Source organism: Lissotriton vulgaris, chromosome 6, assembly GCF_964263255.1.
Source record: "Lissotriton vulgaris chromosome 6, aLisVul1.2, whole genome shotgun sequence".
Classification (NCBI taxonomy): Eukaryota; Metazoa; Chordata; class Amphibia; order Caudata; family Salamandridae; genus Lissotriton; species Lissotriton vulgaris.
The window spans coordinates 1,545,543,126-1,545,567,441 of record NC_141694.1 but is presented as its reverse complement, the minus strand read 5'-3'; the positions used below and the strand labels follow the sequence as shown (position 1 = coordinate 1,545,567,441).

Genomic DNA, 24,316 nt, shown 5'->3' with positions numbered 1-24,316 from the left:
GAAAATTTATTCCTAAGAAATTTGCTAGCTGTTCCAAGTTCCACTGCAAATTATATCTGTCATTCTGAACTTGGCTTACCATTTGTATCAAACCTGCTCAGAGTTGAACCCATTCTGCTATGGCACAAGGTCTGGGTAACAACTGAGACAAGTTTCAATTGCGACATCATTAAGGACTGTTTAAGACTTGACGAGGCATCTCGTATCCCTTGGTTTAGATATATCAAGCAACTAATGAGTGATATGGGGCACTCTGAATACTTTGAGAGACCAGACAGTATGGGATCTATTCTGAGAAAGGTATTGAAAGCAGAATGTCTAGCTTATTTACAATCGAAAAGATGACTCAGTGAGAGTGTGAAATCCACTATTATGGACAATCAGCTGTTGCTAGCATGCCCTGGCATTCAACCATATCTGGTCCAAGAACAAGGAAGTTATGATAGCATCTTACTGACTCGCGTTCGCTTGGGAATTTTTCATAGATTTGCTAGTTTTCCTGTTTTAAATGATTGCTCTAGGAATCTGGATCCCTGCCCATGTGATGATGTCAAGACAATCCACGCTGCATATTCTTTTATTCTGCATGTTTTATTCCAATCCCGGAAAAAAGGTTCATATTACCCATTTTAAAAACCTTGGGTTTAAGACAATATCGTGTGGCTTTTTGATTATACAAACTCTGGATAATGAAATGAGTTTAACGCATGTAGCTCCTTTTTTAAAAAAAAAGTTAAGTTTAGGAAATCTATGTGTATTTGAAACTCTGATTTAGGACCATGCAGATCTGATGTATTTTAAGGTTATGTGTTTCTGATAATGTTTTTTAAATGTAAGTGTGCACTGTATTTGTGCTTTTATGTTTTAAATTTAAATCGAAGAAAGCTATTTTTGATTTGATTTAATTTGACCATTTGACATATTTCTGATCTCGTAGACTTCTGTAATGAGATGTTACTCAGCATTATTCTAGATGTCTGCTGATTTATGACTAAGAATACATTTCCACTCTGATTTGCAAAAGCGTTATGCTTGTGCTTTGATCTCTCTAAATCAGAACTCTTTATAGGTTTCTGAACTGAAACATTTTTCTCCTCCTAATCCAATTATTAGTTAACATAGGGTTTTGCCTTTATGGAACACACTTGTATTATTACTGTATTGTCGGTGATCTTGGTGAATATCCTGTTCTATTTTATAATCAACTATCAATTGATGGATTATATTACCTTCTAATGCTGACATTTTTAGATTAATGTCTAATAAATAAATAGATGAAAACCTAACAGATTTGACCATAAAACCCATTAACCCACTCTAACTCTCTTTATTGACTCAATAATACGTTTTTAATTATATATTGTTTATGTAGATGATTGCTCCTCTTTTCTCATCATCGACCATTAACGGTCCATATGACCAGTGGTGGGGGTTATTTAATGACTACACTCCAAGACTGAGATACTGAGGGCAGATGTCAACCTCGAATCTGGAGAACTGGGTTCAAGTCTCGGCAACAACGCTGAACATCCTGTGATTCTGGGCAAATCACTTAATCTCCCTGTGCCTAACAAAAAAATGAATGTGTCCTCATGTAACGCAGCTAGTGCTATGTAAGCGCTCTGATACCCGATACATTTGGGTCATGTTCGTGCTATATAAAACTCTGGAAAAAAAGATACAGGAATCTCCGCTCCCTCACAGGTAAATTACATATTTGACTCCGTCTGAACTGCACCTTCCACTTTGTTATCAGGTTCTATCCTGGCTAATGAAAGTCAAACAGCCAGATTCATCAAGCGAAATGCGCTCGCAAAAGGGCCAGATTCTGAGAATCTGGCCCTTTTCGAGTGCAATTTTTGCATTTGGGGTTCATCATCCCAAATGCAAAAATCGCTAATAAAGAATTCGCAAATTTGCGAGGATTAGCATTTAAGGAATCTCTATTAGAGATTCCTTAAATGCTATTCATGAAACATGTAAAATTTGCGAATTCGCAATTTAGGACCGCTATTTACCACGAAGTCAAACCTCGTGGTAAATAGCGAAAACTTAGAAAAATGCATTTAAATGCATTTTTCTAAGTTGCATGTTACACACACACATGTCCTTTGGACATGTGTGTGCACAACATCAGTGTAAATTCACATTTCAGGGGTGCTACAGGGTGTCCTTTAGACACCCCTGCACCCTTGAAATCGCATCCTTATTTGCGATTAGCAAATTGCTAATCGCAAATAAGGAATAACTCCCCATTCATTCCTATGGGCCTTTAGGCCCATAGGAATGAATGGGGAGTTATTCCTTATTTGCGATTAGCAATTTGCTAATCGCAAATAAGGAAGCTGTAGGAATCGCAATTTATTTTGCGATTCCTACATGAATCCCGTTTTGCAAGTCCTTAATAGCAATTCCTTAATAATCGCTATTAAGGACTCGCAAAACGGGACAATGATGAATCTGGCTGATAGAATAGGGATGAGGCGTATGCTTTGCCGTATTCGTGTAACACTCCTAAGTGCCTCAAGCATATATTTTGAGCATCAACAAATTGCTTTTGCACAATGTATTACCCCTGACGCACATTTTGTGAATCTGGGCAAGGTCAGAATGCACATTGCTTCTAAGATCTGCATGCTTGCAGGTAGAAAACATTGTCGTTTCCCGATATTATTTTCAAGCCTTTAATATTTTAAATTCTTAGGGTAGAAAGCCATCAATTGCCTGAATCTGTTCCCCTGAACCTTTGTCTTGTCGCTGACTAATGGAGAGTTGAGTGAACCTTTGATTTACCACCCATTCTGTACCTATTGTTCCTCCAAGAGTCAGGCTTTGGACATGTTTAGCATGTCGTTTAATTATAGACGTACTGTTCGGCGCATTTAAAGCGTTTAACAGAAGCATAGGGACAACAGCTGGTAGTTTGCGACTACTACTTAGTGTCTCTTTCAGATCTTGGTTAAGGCATTTTCCTCTTCATTGTCTAACATTAAAGACATTCCAGTAACTAATTTCAGTTCTCTTTATCCACACATGAATGTAACTTTCTAGATAGCTTACCAGTACTTGATTACTTATGCAACTGTACATTAATAAACGTCTGCTATACATATTTAGTTGTAAGGAGAAGCAACAGCGACAAAACAGAACATCAAGTGAAACGTATGTGGGTCAGGTACAAGGACTGAAATGGTGCAGAGTAGACCCACAAAGTTAAGGTCACATGGACATACTTAGTCCTGATGAGAGCCCGGAGCGATAGGAGAATCGACACACATCTATGTTTTGTATTTTGGTGGGAATGAGTTATATACGTGTCATCGTAGTGTTTTCAGAAGGAGGTCTCGATGACGTAGCTTACCATCTCAGCACATACCTGCTTGAGCAACCTCTGTACTTGCTATCCAGACCTTCATCCTACTGAGGCATTCCTTGTTATTTCCTCGAGTCTCGACTGGTTTCTGTGCTGATGCTGCATGGAGGTGTGGGGTTTGTGAGGAAAGCTAGACTGTTAAACGAATATTTGTATTTTATGGTAGTATTCTAAAGACCATGGCCATCAACTATCCTTGAGGAACCCAGCACTACCCCCCTGTCAGCTCGCAATGAATTTGGGAAGTCTTTTTTTGCTAGTCTTTGTCTGTAAGAAATGAGAATGTCTGTGGTAGGTTATCTTTCCATCGACTTGTCTGTCGTATCAGTTGTTGTATACCAAGTTCCAGAATGATCGGCAGTACTGAAAAAGTTACTTTCTGCCAGCAAACTGAGTGGCAGTCATTGCTGCAGACGTCTTTACAGTAGAGTAGTCTCTGTTTTTGACACTACGTTCCTCACGGCTTGCATACTATTGGGCCTACTGTGTGCGGTAGCAGGATCAGACTTGCTGTTACAACCTTTGCATGTTAGTTTAACTAAGTTGTTGTTTTTCATGTTTGAAATGAACAACCCAGTTGAAATGAAGAATTAAGAACATTTTGTCCCTTCAATCACCAATACATTTTTACCTGTAATGGCTGCAAAAATATAGAAAGCAAACGCACTTCTTTCTTATATTTTACAGAGTTAAGCGTGGCTGCTTTTAAGAGGAATAAGAGAAAGCTTGAACTTGCAGAGCGAGTGGAAACAGACCTCATTCAGTTAAAAAAAAGAAGACAATCATGTGAAAAGGTCAGTAGATAAGTTCTTTGAAACTAAATTCTATAAAAGCACTCCTACAGACAGGCACCCAGCTGCTTGAATAAAAGAGATGGAACCTGCAATAGTCCAGTTAATGGTGACACTGGACGTTTACTTTTCTGTAACTCCGTAGGAGTCCACCCTTACCTTTCTACGAAATTAATCACATTCGCATTATATACAGATAAGTGAGGTGTGATTTAGCACTACTGTGTAGGAAATATCAAATTCCCTCTCTACAAATGAGTCCCTGGCATTTGTCTAGAAGCAACTGCACAAGTGCCGCCCGCTGTAGTGATAGACAACAAAATATGAAAGTCTTGAAAGTTCACCTCACAGTGGCGTAAACCATCAAGACCATGTATGTCTCATAAGGGCCTGTTGCCCCATCTCTTGTCTTACCCATCTGTGGCCTGTAGAAGTGTCCGGGAGCCGGGGCACCTCTTCCCGTGCTCTGGCGAAGATCAGCCTGCACCCCGTCTTCCCGTGGTCAGTGGGACAGCCATATGAGGTAGTCGGCAATGGCTTCTGGGTGCAGCAGGAGACTTCTACTTCACGGTTCCTCCTGGTAAAGTGTTGGGGCAGTGGCGGTGCTGCAGAGAGACTTTTGCTTTTGACCTGGAGTACCACTGCTGGTTTCGTAGACTCCTCCGATACGGGTGACGGTGCTAACAGTCTTAGTGGGCTCCTGGCATACAGGGGTCATGTGTGAAAGACTCAGAGAGGTCACAGAAGCCCTGTTGGAGGTTACCGACTCCTGCAGGAGGTCGGACTGCTCTCTGCAACACTAGTCCAAACTGGACCAGGCGCTTCACGCTCTATTCATCTGTATCCACTCACAAGGATCCCGCCCTAGACCTCGCTCCCTCCAAGCTTTCCTCCTCATAGGCCACACTGTTCTTGGCAGGCACACAGAAGGCTGGTAGTCTAGGAACAGAGTAGGTGTTCTTGGCTTTCTGGGTGATGGCCCCTAACTCAGCTGGGAGACTGGCCTACCTTGGTCTTCAGCCCTGGTTGCAGCAGTTCAAGGTCTTGGGGATCTTCCTTCCCTTTATAAATAGGCTGTTAAACAACTTGTGGAACTCATCTGCCTACCTTCATAGTCCAAATCGAGATACAGATCTGATTTAGTGTCTGGTCCTTTGAAATTCAGGTTGTGGATGTCAACTTCTTTGAAGTGCCGGTGGCATGGCCAGCCACTCACTGATTCCTAGGTCTACACACACATCCACTCATTCACCCATACAATCACTCATACATGCAGTCACTCATCAATACAAACTATCATAAGCACTCATACACCTATACAGACATTCACACACCACCACTCATCCAGTTACTCACACACCTAGTCAGTCATGCAAATCAATCACACTTCCATTTACTGACCTATACAGTTATACACACACCACTTATTCAAACCGAAACAAATGCATACTTACTCTCTTATACAATCCTTAATACAAGTACATACTCCTCCATACAGCCACTTTCACAATTATTCACTCTCACATATAGTTATTTATATACACCATCACTCACATATACTGCCTTTTACATATGTAATTACTCACACATGTACCACTGAGACATCCATTCACTCACCAACACATACAGCTGTTTCCACATGCACTCTTGAACCCATACACCCAGTGAATCAACCACTCGCACATCTATGCGCAGTCACACACATCCAACCCACACACACACACTCAGTCTCCCATACAAATACTGAGGCAAACAATCAATAACCCATATAGACACTCATGTAGCTACTGACCAACCCATGTACCAGCTTACACAACAACAGACAGACTGATACAGCCATTCACACAGTTTAGTTACTAACTCATGCATTCAGTAAGACACGTTTAATCAGTCACTTATACAATCAGTCACACACCTCCTAAATCCTCCATCCAGACACTTATACACCCATTCATTCTTCAATACACCTTGGCATATATATATAAAACATATTTAAACTTTACAGAAACACACAGTCACTGGATGATGTCATCAGTGATGTCATTTGAGATGTCATCAGTGATGCCACTGGCCATGAATGATGTAATATGTGACGTCATGAGCAGTGCATTGCGGCGGCGCAAGTTATAGTTCGCTGAACTAACTATAACTGTGGAATTTCTATGGTTTTGTACGAGTGAAATGTCCAGCTAACTATAACGTCCCTGAAACCTATGTTTTTTCAGTGAAGTGATATATATATGTATTTGAACCTTAAGACAATTTGGGGATAAACCCCCTGTATTTGCACTGTTAATTTATTGCATTTGTGTTCATCCTTTTTGCTTGATAGGTAAATGAGAGGAAATTACACCTTTGCCTTAGATAATGAGTGTTCTGCATTAGGTTGTTGCAACTCACGTTATTAACGCATTTGTGCAGGTATTCAATACAAGTTTACTGTTTGCAAATTAAGGAGGGTGACCCAATGTCTGGTTGACCGATTAACAATACTCTTTTGCACTTTAAAAGACTTTTTTACAAACAATGGGAATAATCGTTTGTATATATATTGAACAACATGATGTAAATATAATCATTTTACTCGCATTTGAAAATGGCGGCCGTATTTGCTCAAGTGTCAGTATTGGTTCTGTTGTTGTTAGTCCTATGTCTATTGCCATGCACTAATTACGAGGTGGCGCGAAATTAGCAGAGCACCCGTAACCTTAAATATTCAGTGTTTGTAACAACTCAGCATCAGTGAGCAAGGGCACTGACGTGCCCGAAACGCGTCTGACGACATGCACTGAATTTGCACATAATAAATGCACTACGATTCAAAGACCGGCTCTGGCGTTTTCTTCTCTGCTGTCTGCGTACCCGCTCTGTGCACGAAGCACTTTGCAAGCGAGTTGGAGCGCATATATATATATATATCTATACTACTATTATAAAGAGAGAACACAAACCTTTGAGCCAGTTAAACTCGAAAAGTACACCACCAATCAAAACACCCAAGACATCGTTGAAAACCTCAGGGCAAGCAGAAGGACATAGGCTATTAAAAAAAAAAAATATACGTGGTTTAACCGCATCGCTGCGGCGGCTTTTCCCGCTGTGCGCGGCAAATTCAAAATTACCGCGTTACGTGACGAGCTGGCCTTGTCATCCGCGCAGGACAGGTAAGCGCGATGACGAGCCCAGCTCGTCAATAGCCTCGAAGGGGTTAAAAAATTTCGAAATAAAAATAAAGTAGTCCCTTGCAAGTAGCGCTGGCAGCGACGTCTGCGTGATGACATCATTTGCGTTTGCGCTCCCTGGCAACACTTCCGGAAATGGCGCCGAAGATCGTGACCTGCTGGGAGGACTGCTGCAGCCCTGCTTGCTGCTGTGCGAAGTGGCGGCCTGTGCGGGCAGGGCGCCTGGAGAGTGGCGGCCTGTGCGGGCGGGGCACCTGGGGAGTGGCGGCCTGTGCGGGCGGGGCGCCTGGAGAGTGGTGGCCTGTGCGGGCGGGGCGCCTGGAGCGGGACCGGCGGCTGAGGTAAGGATCTCTGGGACACGGGCGGAAGGGGGCGGGAGGGGGCCGGGGTGGGAGGGGGCCGGGGGCAGAAGTGCACGCAAACCTCAAATGCTGCACCCAGCCCCTTTCTGCCCCAGGCAACGCTGGGGCGGGCTGCTAGTTAATATAATAAAGAGAGAGCCCAAACCTTTGAGGCGGGTAGTCTCAGGAACCACAGCACCAATCACAACACCCAATACAGCGTTGGAAAGGGCAGTTGCAGCAGAAGGACATAGGCTATGCAGACGCCCACCATATACATTTAAAAGGTAAAAGAACCGTGCCAGCAAAGTAGTCCCTTGTGGGCGTGTCTGCATTGTGTTGTGGGAGTGACAAACGCTGGGGGCGTGTGGTATGTTCCACCCTTCATGGCATGTCTCATATCGTGTGCTAATCCTACCCTGCTCCCTTTAAATACCCCTGCACCCCATAATCATAACCCACCCTTACTCCTTAAAATACCCCAACACCCTTAAACACTAACCCATCTTAACCCTATAAATATACCCTGTATCGCAAAACCCAAACCTATCCCTAAACCCTAAAAATACCCCTATATACCCCAAAACCCAAACCTAGCCCTGAACCCTATACATACTCCTGTACCTCAAAACCCAAACCTACCCCTGAACCCTAAAAATACCCCTGTACCCCAAAACCCAAACCTAGCCCTGAACCCTAAAAATACCACTGTGCCCCAAAACCCAAACCTACCCCTGAACCCTAAAATACCCCTGTACCCCAAAACCCAAACCTAGCCCTGAACCCTTAAAATACCCCTGTACCCCAAACCCAAACCTACCCCTGAACCCTAAAAATACCCCTGTACCCCAAAACCCAAACGTAGCCCTGAACCCTAAAAATAACCCTGTACCCCAAAACCCAAACCTACCCGTGAACACTAAAATACTCTGTACCCCAAAACCCAAACCTAGCCCTGAACCCTAAAAATACACCTGTACCCCAAAACCCAAACCTAGCCCCGAATCCTAAAAATACCCCTGTACCCCAAAACCCAAACCTAGCCCTGAATCCTAAAAATTCCCCTGTACCCCAAAACCCATACCTATCCTTAAACCCTAAAACTACCCCTGTACCCCATAACCCAAAACTATATCTGAACCCTTAAAATACCCAAACACCCCAAAACATATACCTCAGTACCCCAAAACATATACCCCTATACCCATACTTACCTTATCCAAACATAAAAAAAAACATGCTTTTACCATTCATGCATTTACACTGAATTTAGTTGTAAATGTATGCGTGGTAAAAGCATATAAAATGTAATTCCATGCGTTATAATAGCATTGCGGAGTCATGGTACTTTCGTAATGAAAGTATGCAGAGTGATGGTATGCGGAAAGAAAGTTGCATAATAATGGGTGTTTACCCTCCCCCGGTAAGTACATTGGTGGCACGGCGGCCCACATCTCCAGCAACATACTCATATTTTTTCCCCACCCATTTGAAAAATGCAGAGGTCTCTCTCATTGATGGTCAGCACCGACATACACTTTTAGACACAACTCCCGCCACAAGTTCTAGAATTGCGAACTTTAGAGCAGGGGAGCTACGTTCAAATGTCGGCATCAGCTCAACGTCCTGTGATTCCAGGCAAATCGCTTTGTCTCCCCGTGCCTACCACAAATGAATGTGTTCTTCTGTAATGTAAATTGTGCATGTTGTCGAGTTCGCGCTATATAATATTGCAAGGAACAATAAAGTAGGGAAACTCGAGTTCACACACTACTGAACGCGCACTCTTAAGTGCATCAGCAGTGCACTGTGAATCGGAGCGTTTCACAGGCCTGTCACAGATAAGAAATGCTATCAAAACGAAATCCTACAAAACAATATACTACTGGCCGGCAGCAATTCATACCCGGACAACGTCGGGACAGGCTGCTAGTATATATATATATATATATATATATATATATATATATATATATATATATATATATATATATATAATCTCCTACTGGCGGCTGCCAGAAGGTAGTAATAGTTAGGACCTATTTTCCATAGGAAATCCGCAACATTCTATTCCCAATAACTTTGGCGCCGGTTGACAAATCTTCGCGAAATTTCCAAAACTTTTGGCCAGCACCGGTCCACTCCTATGCTGAAAGTTTGGGGGTGATGCGTCAAGCGGGGGCCGAGAACAAAGGGGGGTCCCAAAACGTGTTTTCCCCATACAATTTTCCATAGAAACCTTTAGTCACAGCTACAGCCCGAACTGCCGAACGGAATTACACCAAATTTGGCAAAAAGGTAGCCCTTGGTTCAGAGTCGTGCCTTTTAGTTAAACGGTGTCAATCCGTTCAATAGTTGCTGAGAAAATCAAAATTAAAATCACATATATATCTATGGCTGCGGTGGATCCGCGTACCCTGAGCGCACCCTGCCGAGCACGAGCTGTATGCTAAGGATGTCAACACTCCAAACCTGGAAGTGTTGGCAGCCAGATTGTGCCTCAGTAGAACCGAGGCACAATAAAACAGAAGGAAAAACGTGCAAAACGCAAAAAAGGGGGCTGAGTAGAAACACCCTGACCCCATAGGCCTGCTCAGGGGATCCCACAAGGATACCCAAGGCCCCCCATTTTTTTTTTTAAAGCGGCAAGATCCGCGCAGGGAGCGCGGATCCTGCCGATAAAAAAAAAATGGAGCGTGGGCTCCTGCGCTTCCTTGGTAATTAGCCCCTGGGGGGGCCAAATCCCGGGGGTGATACTAATTATGTAAAGGGGGCCCCAGAGGAGCCCCCCACCCCTGGGGCTTCTTTAAATTAGTTGGGGGGCTCTCAGGCCCCCCCCAGCTCCGGGTTGTGCCACCCCCGGGGCTTCTTTAAAATCGGTGCAGGGCTCTCAGGCCCCCCAGCCCCAGGGACCGCCATCCCCTGGGGCTTTACAAAATGAATGGCGGGGGCTCATGGCCCCGGGAACCGCCACCCCCAGGGCTTTATTTTTTTTTAAATTACCCTGTGTAGGGAAGCTCAAGCCCCCCAACACGCCCCGGGGACCGCCACCTCCCTGGGGCTCTAAATATGAAATTGGGGGGGTCCGCCACCCCCGGGGCTCTGTAGATTGTGGGAGAGGGGCCCCCCTCCTGGAGCCTGTGATGGCCCTGGGGACCGCCACCCCCCAGGGCCGGCTCCTGCAGAGTCCCGGGGGGCCCACCCCCTTGACACTGGAGTTTGCTATGGCAGGGCGGGAGCCTCGCCATAGCAAACTGCTTTGATATTTGGAAGTGAGAGCAGGAAACCTGCTCTCTCCTACAAATACCAAAGACAATTGCTTTTCCACATGGGGAGCTGCATCTTTGCAGCTCTCCATGTGGAAAAGCAATGCCGGGTCCGCTGGACCTCCCCCGGTTCCCAACGGAGAGGGCCAGCCGCGGGGCATGGGGTCCCCGGGACTATTAGTGACCCGGGATGGGGGCCACGTGGCCTACCTCCTCAAATATGCAAACATTTTTTTAAATAATTTTTAATAAATGACATGGTCAGTGATGTCACTGACCATGTCATGAGTGATGTAATATGTGACGCCATTAGCAGTGCATTGCGGGCGCGCGAGTTATAGTTTGCTGAACTAACTATAACGGGGGAATTTCAATGGTTATGTACGAGTGAAATGTCCAGCTAACTATAATGCCCCTCAAACCTATGTTTTTTTCAGTGAATTTCTAAGGTTTTTAAAATGCTAATTCCTAACTATAACGTGCCTAAAACCTATGGTTTTTTCAGTGAATATATATATATATATATATATATATCTATCTCGATACCTTCGAACCTCTCTGCAGCGCCCAGCCGGAACTCCACCAAAGGACCAACAACAGACTCCAGATATCGTGGAAAAATGCAGGTCTTTATTCTACAAATTGTCAGACGCGTTTCGAATACCTTTGTATTCTTTCTCAATTTACAAACACGTAGTCCACTTTTAGTTTTTATACAGTTTTTTCAGATTGTGATGCTTTCACCCCCTCCATGTGATAAAAATGAAGGAAATACTTGACAGGTATGCATGCTGGGACTTGTAGTTTTTACAGACCTCATTCAATAGATTTGTACTGAATTTGCACATTACAGCATAAATGCAGTATAATATACAATGTAGAGTAGCGTGATGCACATATTATACCAATTACCTTGACTTCGTAGAAATGCATGTTTTGATTTTAGTTACCGATTTCACAATATATTTTCCAATGGATATAAATAAATAAATATATACATTGATAAAATATGCAGTACAAAAATATATTTGAAAATATATCTATTATTCTTCTGGTAGAAAAATAAATAAATAAATATTTTCCATATATCGAATACAATATAAAAAAATAGTAATAACCTATTTAAAAATATTGCCACTCTAAAATTCTGTACAATTATCACGGAATGAATTCCTGATTTCATTATTGGGGAACCACATCAACTTATGTCGGTCTGGTAAATAGTGTGCAAAAAATACGCACTGTGCAAAGGTACAAACTAAGTGCAAATGTACATTATTATATAGCAGCATCCAAGCATTTCCTTAGTAAAGTGCCAAAAAGTGATGTGATAGTTGAAAAAATTCACCTAATCTGTGCTACTTGCTGATATGAATCTTAATTCATTCAAGATTTTATGTTTAAAATTTATAAGCAAAAATAGATTATACTTATAATGTGAAAGACCAAAAACAGTATTGAGACAAAAGGAAAGGCAGGGGCCAAAGTAATATTTTCAAAGTTTCAGGAATATCGGAGTTTAGAAATATACAGGGAACGTTAATTACTGGTGGATAGGACCTTCAGAGGAAATGGTGCAGATCCTCTGTGTTGTTCAATCCATTTGGCTGTCTACTATCCAATTCTACAATAAATTTAGATTCCAACTGACGCAGACTCTTTTCCCGGTTCCCACCTCGCGGATTATCCTTTACTGCAGCGATGACAAAATATTTTAAATCCGCTAGTTTGTTTTGGTGGGTAGGTTTGAAGTGTCTTGCGACCGGGTATGTACTGTCGTTATTAACAATAGCCCGCAGATGTTGCGGGATCCTGACGTGCACCTGCTGCTTGGTACTTCCCACATACCTAAGCCCACAAGTGCACGTCAGGATGTAAACTGCATATTCAGTTTTGCAGTCAAAGCACCCCTGAATCTTGAAGTCTTTTGGGCTAAATGGTGTGGTATATTTCTTGGTTGTTACACCAAATTTACAAGCCCGACATGAAGAGCATTTGTAAAAGCCCTGTTTTTCAGGTAGCCATGGAGTAAATTTCTTTTTATTGCTAAGGTCTGGGATACTTTTAGCTATTTGGCTTTTCATAGAGATACCTCTTCGATATGTTATCGTGGGTTTATCAGGTATCTCAGGTGTCATGACTGCATCTGTCTGCACTATCGCCCAATTACGATTAATTATGGACCGAATTTGGCGATGCTCGTTATTGTAAGTTAGGATTAACCTAGGTGTATTAGAGGTTTCCTCACTTTCCCGGGGTTCATTTCCCTCCATGTTAGCCAACAATGATTCCCTGGGTCTACTGTTGGCTTTCTCCAAAGCCCTTTGTAGACTATGTCCCTGGGTCTACTGTTGGCTTTCTCCAAAGCCCTTTGTAGACTATGTGCCGTATAGCCTCTTCTACGGAATCTCTCAATAGCTTCTCGCATGCATGTGTTCTGTTGTTCCTCACTGCTGCATATGCGTTTAATTCGGAGAAGCTCCCCGTAGGGAATGCTTTCAATTAAATGTCTCGGATGAGCACTCGAGGCATGCAACGTAGAGTTGCCGGCAGTTGGTTTTCTATGTAAAGTTGTTCTTAACCCGCGATTTTCTACATACACTCTCGTGTCCAAAAAATCTACTTCAGTACAACTTATATTTGAAGTAAAATTCAAATTGATCTGATTTACATTGATGTCACATATAAAATCATTAATGATTCAGAAAAGGGGGAGGTGATGAACAGAGTGTCTGACTTAAGCAGACCACTCTTACCCAGTCCAAAGATCAGGGCTTGATCCATCACCGTTTTTTAGGTCACTGCACCATCCCAGCTCAGAACTTGGCTATATGCAAATTAGTCTAACCCCCTGGCCCAGTGCATCACGGGAACAGGGCAGACCAAACTACCAAGCCAATTCTTATACTGGGAAGGAAACAAGCTTCCGGGGACAGGTTTCTGGCATTTCAGCCGTCTTCGGCCCGACTTGCTTGAATCCTGATGGTGCAATGAGCAAGGGACTCACATCTGAGTATACCCTTCCACGCTTATGGTGAACAAAAATGATTCAGAAAAGGGGGTGGTGATGAACAGAGTGTCTGAATTAGGCAGACCACTCTTACCCAGTCCAAAGATCAGGGCTTGATCCATCACCGTTTTGTAGCTCACTGCACCATCCCAGCTCAGAACTTGGCTATATGCAAATTAGTCTGACCCTGGCCCAGTGCATCATGGGAACAGGGCAGACCAAACTACCAAGTCTTATACTGGGAAGGAAACAAGCTTCCGGGGACCGGTTTCTGGCATTTCTGGCACCACCCCCTTTTCTGAATCGTTTTGTCCACCATAAGCGTGGAAGGGTATGCTCAGACATGAGTCCCTTGCTCACTGCACCATCAGGATTCAAGCAAGCCGGGCCGAAGACGGCTGTAATGCCAGAAACCGGTCCCCGGAAGCTGTTTTCCTTTCCAGTATAAGAATTGGCTTGGTAGTTTGGTCTGCCCTGTTCCCATGATGCACTGGGCCAGAGACAGACTAATTTGCATGTAGCCAGGTTCTGAGCTGGGATGGTGCAGTGAGCTAAAAACGGTGATGGATCAAGCCCTGATCTGTTGACTGGGTAAAAGTGTTCTGCTTAATTCAGATACTCTGTCCATCACCACCCCCTTTTCTGAAACATATAAAATCATTGGCACTTTCATTGCTCCCTTTCCATATGGCCGGGATGCCCGCCACCCCCTCCCAACACCAATCCCCAATGGATGGGAGAAGTCGGACACAGGTTTGAACTTTTGGAAGGCGGGGGGAGTTACCCCCCCGGCCGTATTTATTAAAATATGAAACAAAAATTTAAAAAGTTTCATGAATTATGTACAATTTTACATTTATTACATTTCGATGAAGACGTGTTCTTTGGCTAACCTTAACAGATCTCTAATACAAAGGTTTCCTAGCCGAGTCTAGCATCCTGAAAATGCATACATTCTAAATTAAAATTGTACATCCTAGCATTAAGGGCCAACGGCAAGGTCTTAACCGGTGTCAGATCCCTACTACCAAAATCTCGCCCTCGCGGTGTGAGTGGCGCATGCGCAGAGGACTCTACCCTCATTGCCAACTGTAACTTCCCTTGTCGTGGGGGCCCCCTTTCCACTCGACGCCATCTTAAAGGTCGTCCGAGTTCCAGTGTGAGGTATCTGTAGGAAGGACAGCGTGGACTCCCCCCCCCCCATCCCCACACTCTCTATCCGCCGTCGCGGATATCCGGCCCCCGGGAAATTCGTAGGAGGGGCATCTAGCCGCCTCCCCCCTGGGAGGGGCCTATGGCCGTCTCCCCCTAGGCGACCCATCCTTAGTGGGTGCCGCCTCCCCGTGGAAGGGGCCAATGGCCGCCTCCCCCCGGGCGCTCCCATCCATTCTGGGTGGCGCCCCCCTCTAGGGACCTTGAAATTACTGCTCACCGATCATGACCTTACCGCCACAGGCCGGATAGTTGACCGACTATCCGGCCCCCCCTACTCCTCCTAAAGGTCATGCTTCCTCAAACCCCTTAGCCATGCTATGAAGTCTCCTATGAGTAAGTCATTCCCCTCCCTGGACAGGTGAACCCCATCATTCAGATACATGTGATCACCCCGAATACACCCGTGAGGAATGCTATGCAACTGCGAAGAGCGAAACAATTTACCAATTTTATTGTTAACCCTTTTCACTGAGTGGTTCAGCGCTGACACCGAAAGGCCCCCCCGCCATACCTTCCTGGGGATCATGTGGGACCAGGCAATCGTGCACCCCGGGACTTTTTTAGCCAACCAGCTAACAGCCGACAGGATGTGTTCTAATAACACTCGTCTACCCAGTGTCACCAAGTCATTGCCCCCGAGGTGTACTATGACTACAGATGGCGGTGACCTTTGCCGCCCTAAAAGACCCTCAAAAAACGATTGGTATTGGTCAAAACAGAGCCCACCCTTCCCATGGAAGGTCACTCTGTACCCGTATTCCCCAGATGCGTGAGTCTCGTCACCTGCCTTGAATACGTTCCCGGCGCGCCTCACATATGAGTGGCCCACGACCCATACCACTCTCACTCCAGTCAGTGATCCTTGACCGCTGGTCTCCTGATGTTGGGTCGACTTCAAATTCCGCCCCGCGTGACAGGCTCGCGAAACTGTAATTCAAACAAAAGACAAGAAGCGTGAGTGCATGTCAATTGATCTTTACAACATGTGCAATCGCACATACCTTTTGAAGCAATTCGAGTACCAACGGCCCAGCTGTTTTAATTCCTCCGCACTCTGACCCCTGGCTGTAGCCTCAGTAGCAGCCCCTATCCTAAAGGAGTGGGTCCCAAAATCGCACGGGTCCATGCCCGCGGCAGCGATTGACAGTGCTAGCACCCTCTGAAACTGAAATCTCGTCAGTGGGGTGCCATCCTTGTGCCTAAGCAAACTCCCCCCCCGCCCCCCCATGTAGCCGTCCTTAGTGCCAAATATTCCTCTAAACACTTTATCGGGCACATGGGGCACCCTAGCGCGCGCTGCACGATAACACTATATCCCATAGCTCCCTGGTCAGTCTTGGACCTGGCTATCGAGATCAATATCAAATCACCCCTTATTTGGACGTGATCCCTGAACAAGCCTCCCTCCATATCTTTCTTGTTCCTTGCGACGAGTTCGCTCACCCGCATAGCCCCATGGAATGCCAAGGTGAAAGCTGCCCGGAACAGAACTGCTTCGAAAGGGGAGGAGCACGTCTCATCCAGCTTTGCTACAAGTAGAGACAACCTGTCTAAACCAATCGGGCGCCTCGCATCCTGCTTGCGACCCTCGAGGCGTTGCCAACCGCGGAGCGCCTTCTTAACCAAAAAGGAACCCGTCGGGTCTCTTATGCCATGCACCTGCGCCATGAATGAAATGGTCGCCCTATGCCTATTGGCCGTTGCCGCTGATCGGCCTTCTCTGTGCAGCGCTACCAGGAACCCCAGGAAGGATTCCTCCTGACCCCAGCTCTGTCTCCCTGTTGGACCCAAAAATGTGCAGTAGGAACGAAACGCTCCTTCGTATGCCTTCCTTGTTCTGGGGGCTAAACTGGCTGCCACGAGGTCTTGTAATCCGGGGCACCGATTAGCCATAGTGCTTCGGGGAACGGTGCCGCCACTAGGTCCGCTGTGGGCAGATAGCCCCTGAACGCCTGCATATGTGAACGAGAGAGTGCATCAGCTGCATGATTCAGTACGCCTGGCACATGTTTAGCCCTGAACTGTACATTCACTCTCATGCAAAGTAGTACAATTTCTTTCAACAATCTCAAGATCCACTTGCAGCGGGCTGCCTGCTGGTTAATGCACTCAACCACAGTCATATTATCAGACCAAAACACCACTGAGCGGTCCCTGAAATGGTCTGGCCATGCCATCAGAGCAACCCAAATGGGGAACAGTTCCAAGAACCCAATGTTACCTGTCAGACCGCTGGAGTGCCACCACGTCGGCCATACTTGCGCCGACCATCGGTTACCAAAGATTGCGCCAAATTCCACGCTCCCAGCTGAGTCAGTCCACAGACCTAGTTCCTCTGAAGACGCTGGTGGCTTGTTCCACACAACTCGACCGTTGAAGTCCGCCAGAAATGCCAACCAAATGCGCATATCCTGGCGAACCACTGCCGACAGTCTCGTACGGTGGTGTCCCTCCTTGAGACCAACCATAGCTTGTGCAATAGAGGGTGAGAAGGGGCGGGCCATTGGTATCACCCGCAAGGCAAAGTTAAGCTGACCCACTGTTTGCTGTAACTGGTGCAGGGTCACCTTCTCCTTGCCCAGGCATTGTGTCAAGGAAGCCCTAAACTTGGCCACCTTTTCGATCGGTAAACGGAAACATCCCTCCACAGAATCGAGCTCAATTCCCAGAAACTCCAGTGAAGTAGATGGTCCGACCGTCTTACCTGGTGCCAATGGGACTCCAAACTCCCGCATGAGGATGCAGAAGTCCTGCAGCGCCTGCGCACATTTCGTATCGCTTGCTGCTCCCAAGAACAGGAAGTCATCCAGATAGTGCATAACATGCCTATGCCCTGTGGCCTCGGTCAATGCCCACTCCAAAAAACAGCTGAACATTTCAAAATAGGCACAAGAAATAGAGCAACCCATAGGCATGCATTTATCCATGTAATAACTCCCCTGAAAAGCAAAACCTAGCAATCGCTGATCGCGCTGGTGTACCGGGAGCAACCGGAATGCCGATTCGATGTCTGATTTCGCCATCAGCGCTCCGGGGCCCAGGTGATTTAACATGGCCACGGCATCGTCGAACGATGCGTACCGCACTGAACAAATATCCGGGTCGATGGCTTCGTTCACCGAAGAACCTTTTGGGGCAGACAAGTTGTGAATGAGTCTAAACTCCCCCGGGTCTTTCTTTGGTACCACCCCTAGCGGAGAACACACGAAATCCACCACCGGCGGGCGATGAAAAGGCCCCGCCACCAGCCCCAAGCTGACTTCTTTGGAGATTTTTCTTGCAGCTACACTTGGGTTATGTTGGACAGATAACTGATTTTTACAAAAAGAGTCACCCCGAAAATCCCCCGCCGGGATGTTGAAGCCATATAGGAATCCATTCCTCAACACCCCGGTGGACACATGATCAGGGTATTTGTTCAACCAGGGAGTCAGTGCCATGATATCGACAGGTGTAGGCAACCGGGTACAAAGTACCACCTCACTCCTGCTTAGACCCCCCTTTTCAGCCCGTTCCGCTGTTTTTTGATCTACAGCTACTCTCCGGGTGTGAGGAGTTCCCACAGCCCGCACACGCATGCCGGAACCTACATGTTCCCTGGGGCTTGCTACAGTTGCCTCTATTGAAGCCCCAAAAAACCCCCCACTTGCTGCCATTCCCGCCGGTCTTGGGCTGATATTCCCCACCGGCGCCCGCTCGAAAGGGCACCGCGGGTTTTTGGCGGACTGACCCTGACCCGCTCCCGCCCGGCGAGGACGTACCTGCTGCCCCAGGCAAGAGCTGCTTGTGCCATGACACCGAGTCGAGGCAATCCCAGGTCAAAGTCGCATCAAACTCTTTCGCTTTTCGGAATTTCATATCATATCCTTTCCACTCATCCCCCTCATACATGGTATAAAAATCCATAATCCTATTCTGATAACAGGTTAACTCAGTCATGACTTCTGGTTTGCGTTCCCCCATGACTGCCGTAAATATCGAAAAGGCCTTGACCCAATTTGCTACAGTCTCATCGACCCTAAATTCCGCCATCTTGGCCCGCCATACACTGGGGTGCCATAAATCCTTCTGGGATTTTGCATATTCCATCTCGCGATGGTCAGTCAGCAAGGAAAACATATTCACATATTTCTCCCCCCATATCAGTTCCTTCGTGGCCGCAGGGATGTGCTGGGCCACCCTTTCACGCCTTGAAGGTAATGAACCCTCCCCTGCCATTGGCAATGTGTGCTTACCAGGTTCGACCGTCGTGTCTGCCGCCTTTTCCCGGCTAACTGCAGGTCCTCCCGGCGCCACCTGTGGAGGAACAAGAGGAACATTCGCCGTCGCGGCCTCTCTCGACTGCCGTAACTGCTCGATTAGTAGCCTAGCTTCCTCGGCCGGGTCTCCCGCGGCCACTGCCCCCCCCCGCTTTCTTCTTGAGCCAAGGCAGCACTGCCGCTAACTGGATGGCCAGTTCCGGGGGCATCTCCTCGTCATTAACAGGGGTAATTACAACCGGGATTGGTAAACCTATATCTGGGTTTGGTACCGGGGTGACCGCCGGTGTAATGGGGGCAACTGGGGGTACCTCGGGAACCGGATCTTCCCCAGAAACCGCCCTCCTCTTCACACGCTTCCCCTTACCCTCAGGGACTACTCCCGGCAAGGCCGGGCCTATTACCTTTTTAGGGCGGCCTGAGCTGTTCTGGGCCGCTAACTGTTTCTTAACTTCGGCCAAACCCCAGCCGATTGAGTCAACTTTTCCGAGCTTTCGGTCCATGCTCGCTATTCGGTTCGACAAATGGCGCAATACCTTCTCCATCTCGGAGCCCTTTCCTGCTTTCTTGCCGGCCATGGCTTCGAGTACTCTGCTCTAGTTGATCAACGAGGTCCTGGATCCTTCGTACTCCAAATAACTGAAAGAGAAACAACAAGATTACAAGTTCTCAAAATTGCCGCTTGTTCCGTCGAGGGCTCACGAGCAACGAGTGGGTGCAGCCTTCAGAGCACAGGAACAAGAGGACGCTTCTTTGGATTCCGCTCTATTTATCCTTCTGCGGGAGGGCGGGGACCCTCCTCCGGTACGCCTACTGGGCGTGGTCTTCCGTGCGGGTGTCTAGGACAACCCCTCCTGGGCGGGAAAAGGCGCGCCCCGGCTACGCCACTTCGGGCATACCAGCCGAGCCACGCCTCCTGCCCAAAATGGTTTCCCGGGGGGATCGGGGCACCCAACCATACGTTCGGGGGGACCGAGTGGTCGCCCCTTTCCATAAAACAAAGACATCGTCTATGAAACGTAACCACAATTTTATGTGGTCTCCATGTTTTGAGGACAGTTCTTGTCTTAATGTCTGCTCCTCCCACCAGCCAACCACTAAACAGGCATAGCTGGGTGAGAAGCAAGACCCCATCACCACACCTCTGCATTGTCTATATATCTTTTTTGCAAATACAAAGTAGTTATTGTTTAAGCACCATTCAATACTTTTCATGATCACTTTGTTGTGTTCGTAGTTCTCAATGGGTCTGGTTGATAGGAAGTGTTTTACTGCATTCAATCCTACTTGGTGATCTATACAAGTATTTAGGGATTCAATGTCCATTGTTATCAATTTCATACCGTCTTCCCATTCAACATTGCTAATTTTAGTTAAAAAATCACCTGTGTCTTTTACATATGACGGTAATTCTTTCACCAGATCTTGTAAGTAATAATCAATGTATTGTGATAGGTGCTCACTGGCACTTTCAAGTGCCGATATTATTGGGCGTCCTGGGACTGGTGTCCTCTCCTTGTGGGTTTTAGGCAGAAAGTATATGGATGGCAGTATGGGTGTATCATTCCATAGAAAAGCGTATTCATCCTTTGAAATCATGTTGTCCCTTTTACATTGGAGAAGATATTTCCTCAATGTTTCCGAAGCTCTCATATTCCTTATTGTTAGTTTCCACATAGCACATGGTGTCAGATAGCTGTCGATTCGCCTCCATCAGATAGCCCTCTTTTGGCCACAGGACTATGTTGCCGCCTTTATCTGACGCCTTCACGATTATTTCAGTGTTGTTTCCCAATTTAGTCATTAATCGGTTATATTGAAACTGATTCAAACTCAATTTTTTGGGGTGGTAATTGACACAATGGTACAAATCTTTTATATCTTCCGTTACCCTGTCATGGAAGATGTCGATCGCGTCTTTCGGCATTATTGGAACAAACACCGATTTTTGTTTGAAAGGACTTCTGCCAGCCCCTAGTTGATTCATTGATGCCAGTTGTAACTGTTGTTGAGTAGACATATCACTTTCATCTTCCTCATTGGTGTTTGCCTCTAGTACCTGTGCAGCCAAAACTCCGTCCACATCGGTTACTGCTAATCTGATGTCACCTCTTGAAGATGATTGTCCTGCGGATTGTTTTTTGGCTAATCATTTCTTTATTTTGAAGAACTTAAGCAGTTTTAATTTTCTGATATAACTGAAAATGTCTATTCGAGTCTGTGCATAGTTAAAGTTCCTAGGGGGGCAGTATGACAAGCCCAGTTTTAGAATTTGTTCTTCGTTTTCATTTAGCTTTAGTGTTGTCAGATTAATGATTGTTTTATCAATTGCATTATTTATTGTTGATTGCGCCAAAAGTTTCTTTTTCCCCTTCCTCTTGTTTTTGCTACACCTTTCCCTCCTTTTTGCGTTTCGGGTTATATATATATCCACACAAAAAGAGTTGCCTCAAAGATGGAGCCCACACGGGTGAAATCTTCTGCACATTTAATGGAGACTGCAACAAAGTAAAAAGCACCGCCAGCAGCACAGGATTTAATCAAAGTCAAACGCCGACGCGTTTAAGGTCATAGTAACGTTACAAATTTGATAGTAGCGAACCGTAAATGGCAAGTGCGACAAGTACGAGTGTTTTTCGTCATGTTCGATCGATGGATTCACTACGTATTTAGGGATTTCGTTCTGAACCCTCGGGTTCCATTTTGTGTACGGCAGCCATTTTGTGGTTGCCCTCACATAGGCAGATGACTACGGCCGAACGAGTCTTTGGTACACGTACACCTTTAGCTGACTTTTAGATGACCTGAGCGAACTGACCTTGTTGCCTGAAGCTAACCTTGCTAAGCCAGTTCCTTGTCCGGTAGTTGATCGAGATAGAGAACAAAGAGCAGGACATTGTTGAGTTTATTGTACACGCACACACCCCTTTATCTTGCTTCACATCTGTTTCTGTTCATTCTTTTATGGCCTGTTTATGGTTTGGGTTGTGGTCTTTTATTATGGGTTTGTCCGGCCTGTCCGAGCAAGAATGTTGGGCTTTCCCGTGTAATTGATGGTGGGCTGGACAACTGAAAAGTGGGTTTGTCGTCATTCGATATCTTTTGCAATGTTACCTATGATTGGACAGTTCGTAAATAATGGGTGTTTGTCAGGAATGTGACTTTTTAGCATAAAAGACGAGGTCTTGCATACGAAAATTGAGCAATCTCTAGCGAACCTACTTGTGTCGTACTTCGTAGACTTCTGTTCCTAGTTGCAGCCAATAAATTTTATCTTTGACGTCACCGAGAAGTATCCTGTGTCTCTGTATTCTAAGACCGGTGAACCCGAAGACTTTGGGCGTGCCCCTGGGGCCGTTGGGTTCTAAAACCCGGTTCTTCAGTTGGCGCCCAACGTCGGGCGACTTCAGTGGTGCCGGTCCAAGCCTGAAGATCGCGAGGATCTTCGTGAGGAAATTCTGGAGGAGGGCCCCCACTTCATCGACCCAGGCATGTTGAACGTGGCCTGAAGGTTTTTGCTGTGAGGCTTCTCGCTTTCCGACGGCTACGAAGGACTGCTGCCCTGACTTTCGCCCTGTCTTGGACCCTTTGAGACGATTTGTAGAGCGAGACGATAGACGGGTCTTCTGGTGACGTGATCGATACTTCAGTTAAGTATAAGTGGAGCGTCTCCCAGTCCTTAGTTTTTGGTTTCCTTCGGGATCTTTGATTTGGAACTTGCAAGTGCCAAAGCTGAGGGACTCGTATATTTGCGAGACTATCGAGTTTGGTAATCCCTTGAAGTTTGAAGGAACAGAGCCAGACAGGAAAGGGGAGGGGGAGAAATTATTAATCAGAGTCACGCAGGGGGTAGGCAGCGGTGTTTAGACAATGCCGCTTTGCAGGCACGCTTGATGGAAGGTCGCCAGAATGCTGTCCCAGTCCAGCGCTATGGGATACTTGCGGAGTCCCGCTGTTTCTTCGATGTGCAGGGCAGTGCTTTCCGCCCGTGCCCAGTTGTCAAAGGACGTACGCCAGTGTAATGCTTGGGGGAGGGGGGGTCATTTTTCCAGCGCCTGGTAATGAGGCGTTTCGCCGTATTCAGCCCCAGGTCCCAAAATCGTTCCCAAACCTTTGTCTGCTTCGTCCGTCTGAACAAACCCAGTAAGCATGCCTCCCATGTATAAGGTAAGCTTCCTCCCGTTGCCTGTGACAGGGTATCTATCACCGCCCGCCAGTAGGCGTGCAGGGAGGGGCATGTCCAGAGTGCATGCAGGAACGGTGCGTCTACGAGTTTGCACCTGGGGCACGCCGACGTGGTCAGTCCAAAGTATCTATTTATTTTGTCAGGCGATAGATAGGCGCGGTGCACTATGTAGTATTGTATTATCTTTAAACGGGCATTGTGTGGAACGTGTAGCATCCCAGCCAGTATCCGTGACCATTCCTTGTCAGTCCAGTCCCGGCCCCTATCAGCTGTCCACTTGTCGCGCAGCCGCTGTGATGAGAACTGCGTGTGAGTGTGCAACGCTTGAGCAAGCCAATGCACCACGTGGGAGCCGTTCCCCATCACATGCAGATATTGAATCAACAGATTTGTTGGGGGCTCCTCCTCTAGTGGCCCCCAAGCTTGTGTCAATACATGTAGGAGCGTCGCGTGCGTCAAGAATTGTCCAGCCGGTAGGCCTGCGTCGCCCGCCAAAGTCGCGAAAGGAAGTAGGGCACCATCTTCAAACAAGTCGCCCAGGCTCTCTAGATCAACTGCCGTCCAGCTGCGCAACGCAGGTCCTGTGAGAGCCCCCCCATCCCAAGGTGTACCCAGTAGAGGCAGGTTGGGTGCATACGGTATGGTGGCGCTCGTGAGTTTCAGGGATCTCACATAGCACTTTCTCGCCACCGC

The 24,316-nt window shown here is 46.4% G+C and overlaps 1 protein-coding gene across 2 annotated transcripts in view; it reads left to right on the top strand.

The window, feature by feature from the left end:
- The window catches only part of TASP1 (taspase 1), an 834,089-nt gene that overhangs the window by 428,804 nt on the left and 380,969 nt on the right, over positions 1-24,316 (top strand). For both annotated transcript variants that reach the window (XM_086927723.1, XM_086927724.1), the window contains exon 8: positions 4,061-4,167. In XM_086927723.1, coding sequence (XP_086783849.1) covers positions 4,061-4,167 — 107 coding nt within the window. The remainder of the gene's footprint in view (positions 1-4,060; positions 4,168-24,316) is intronic.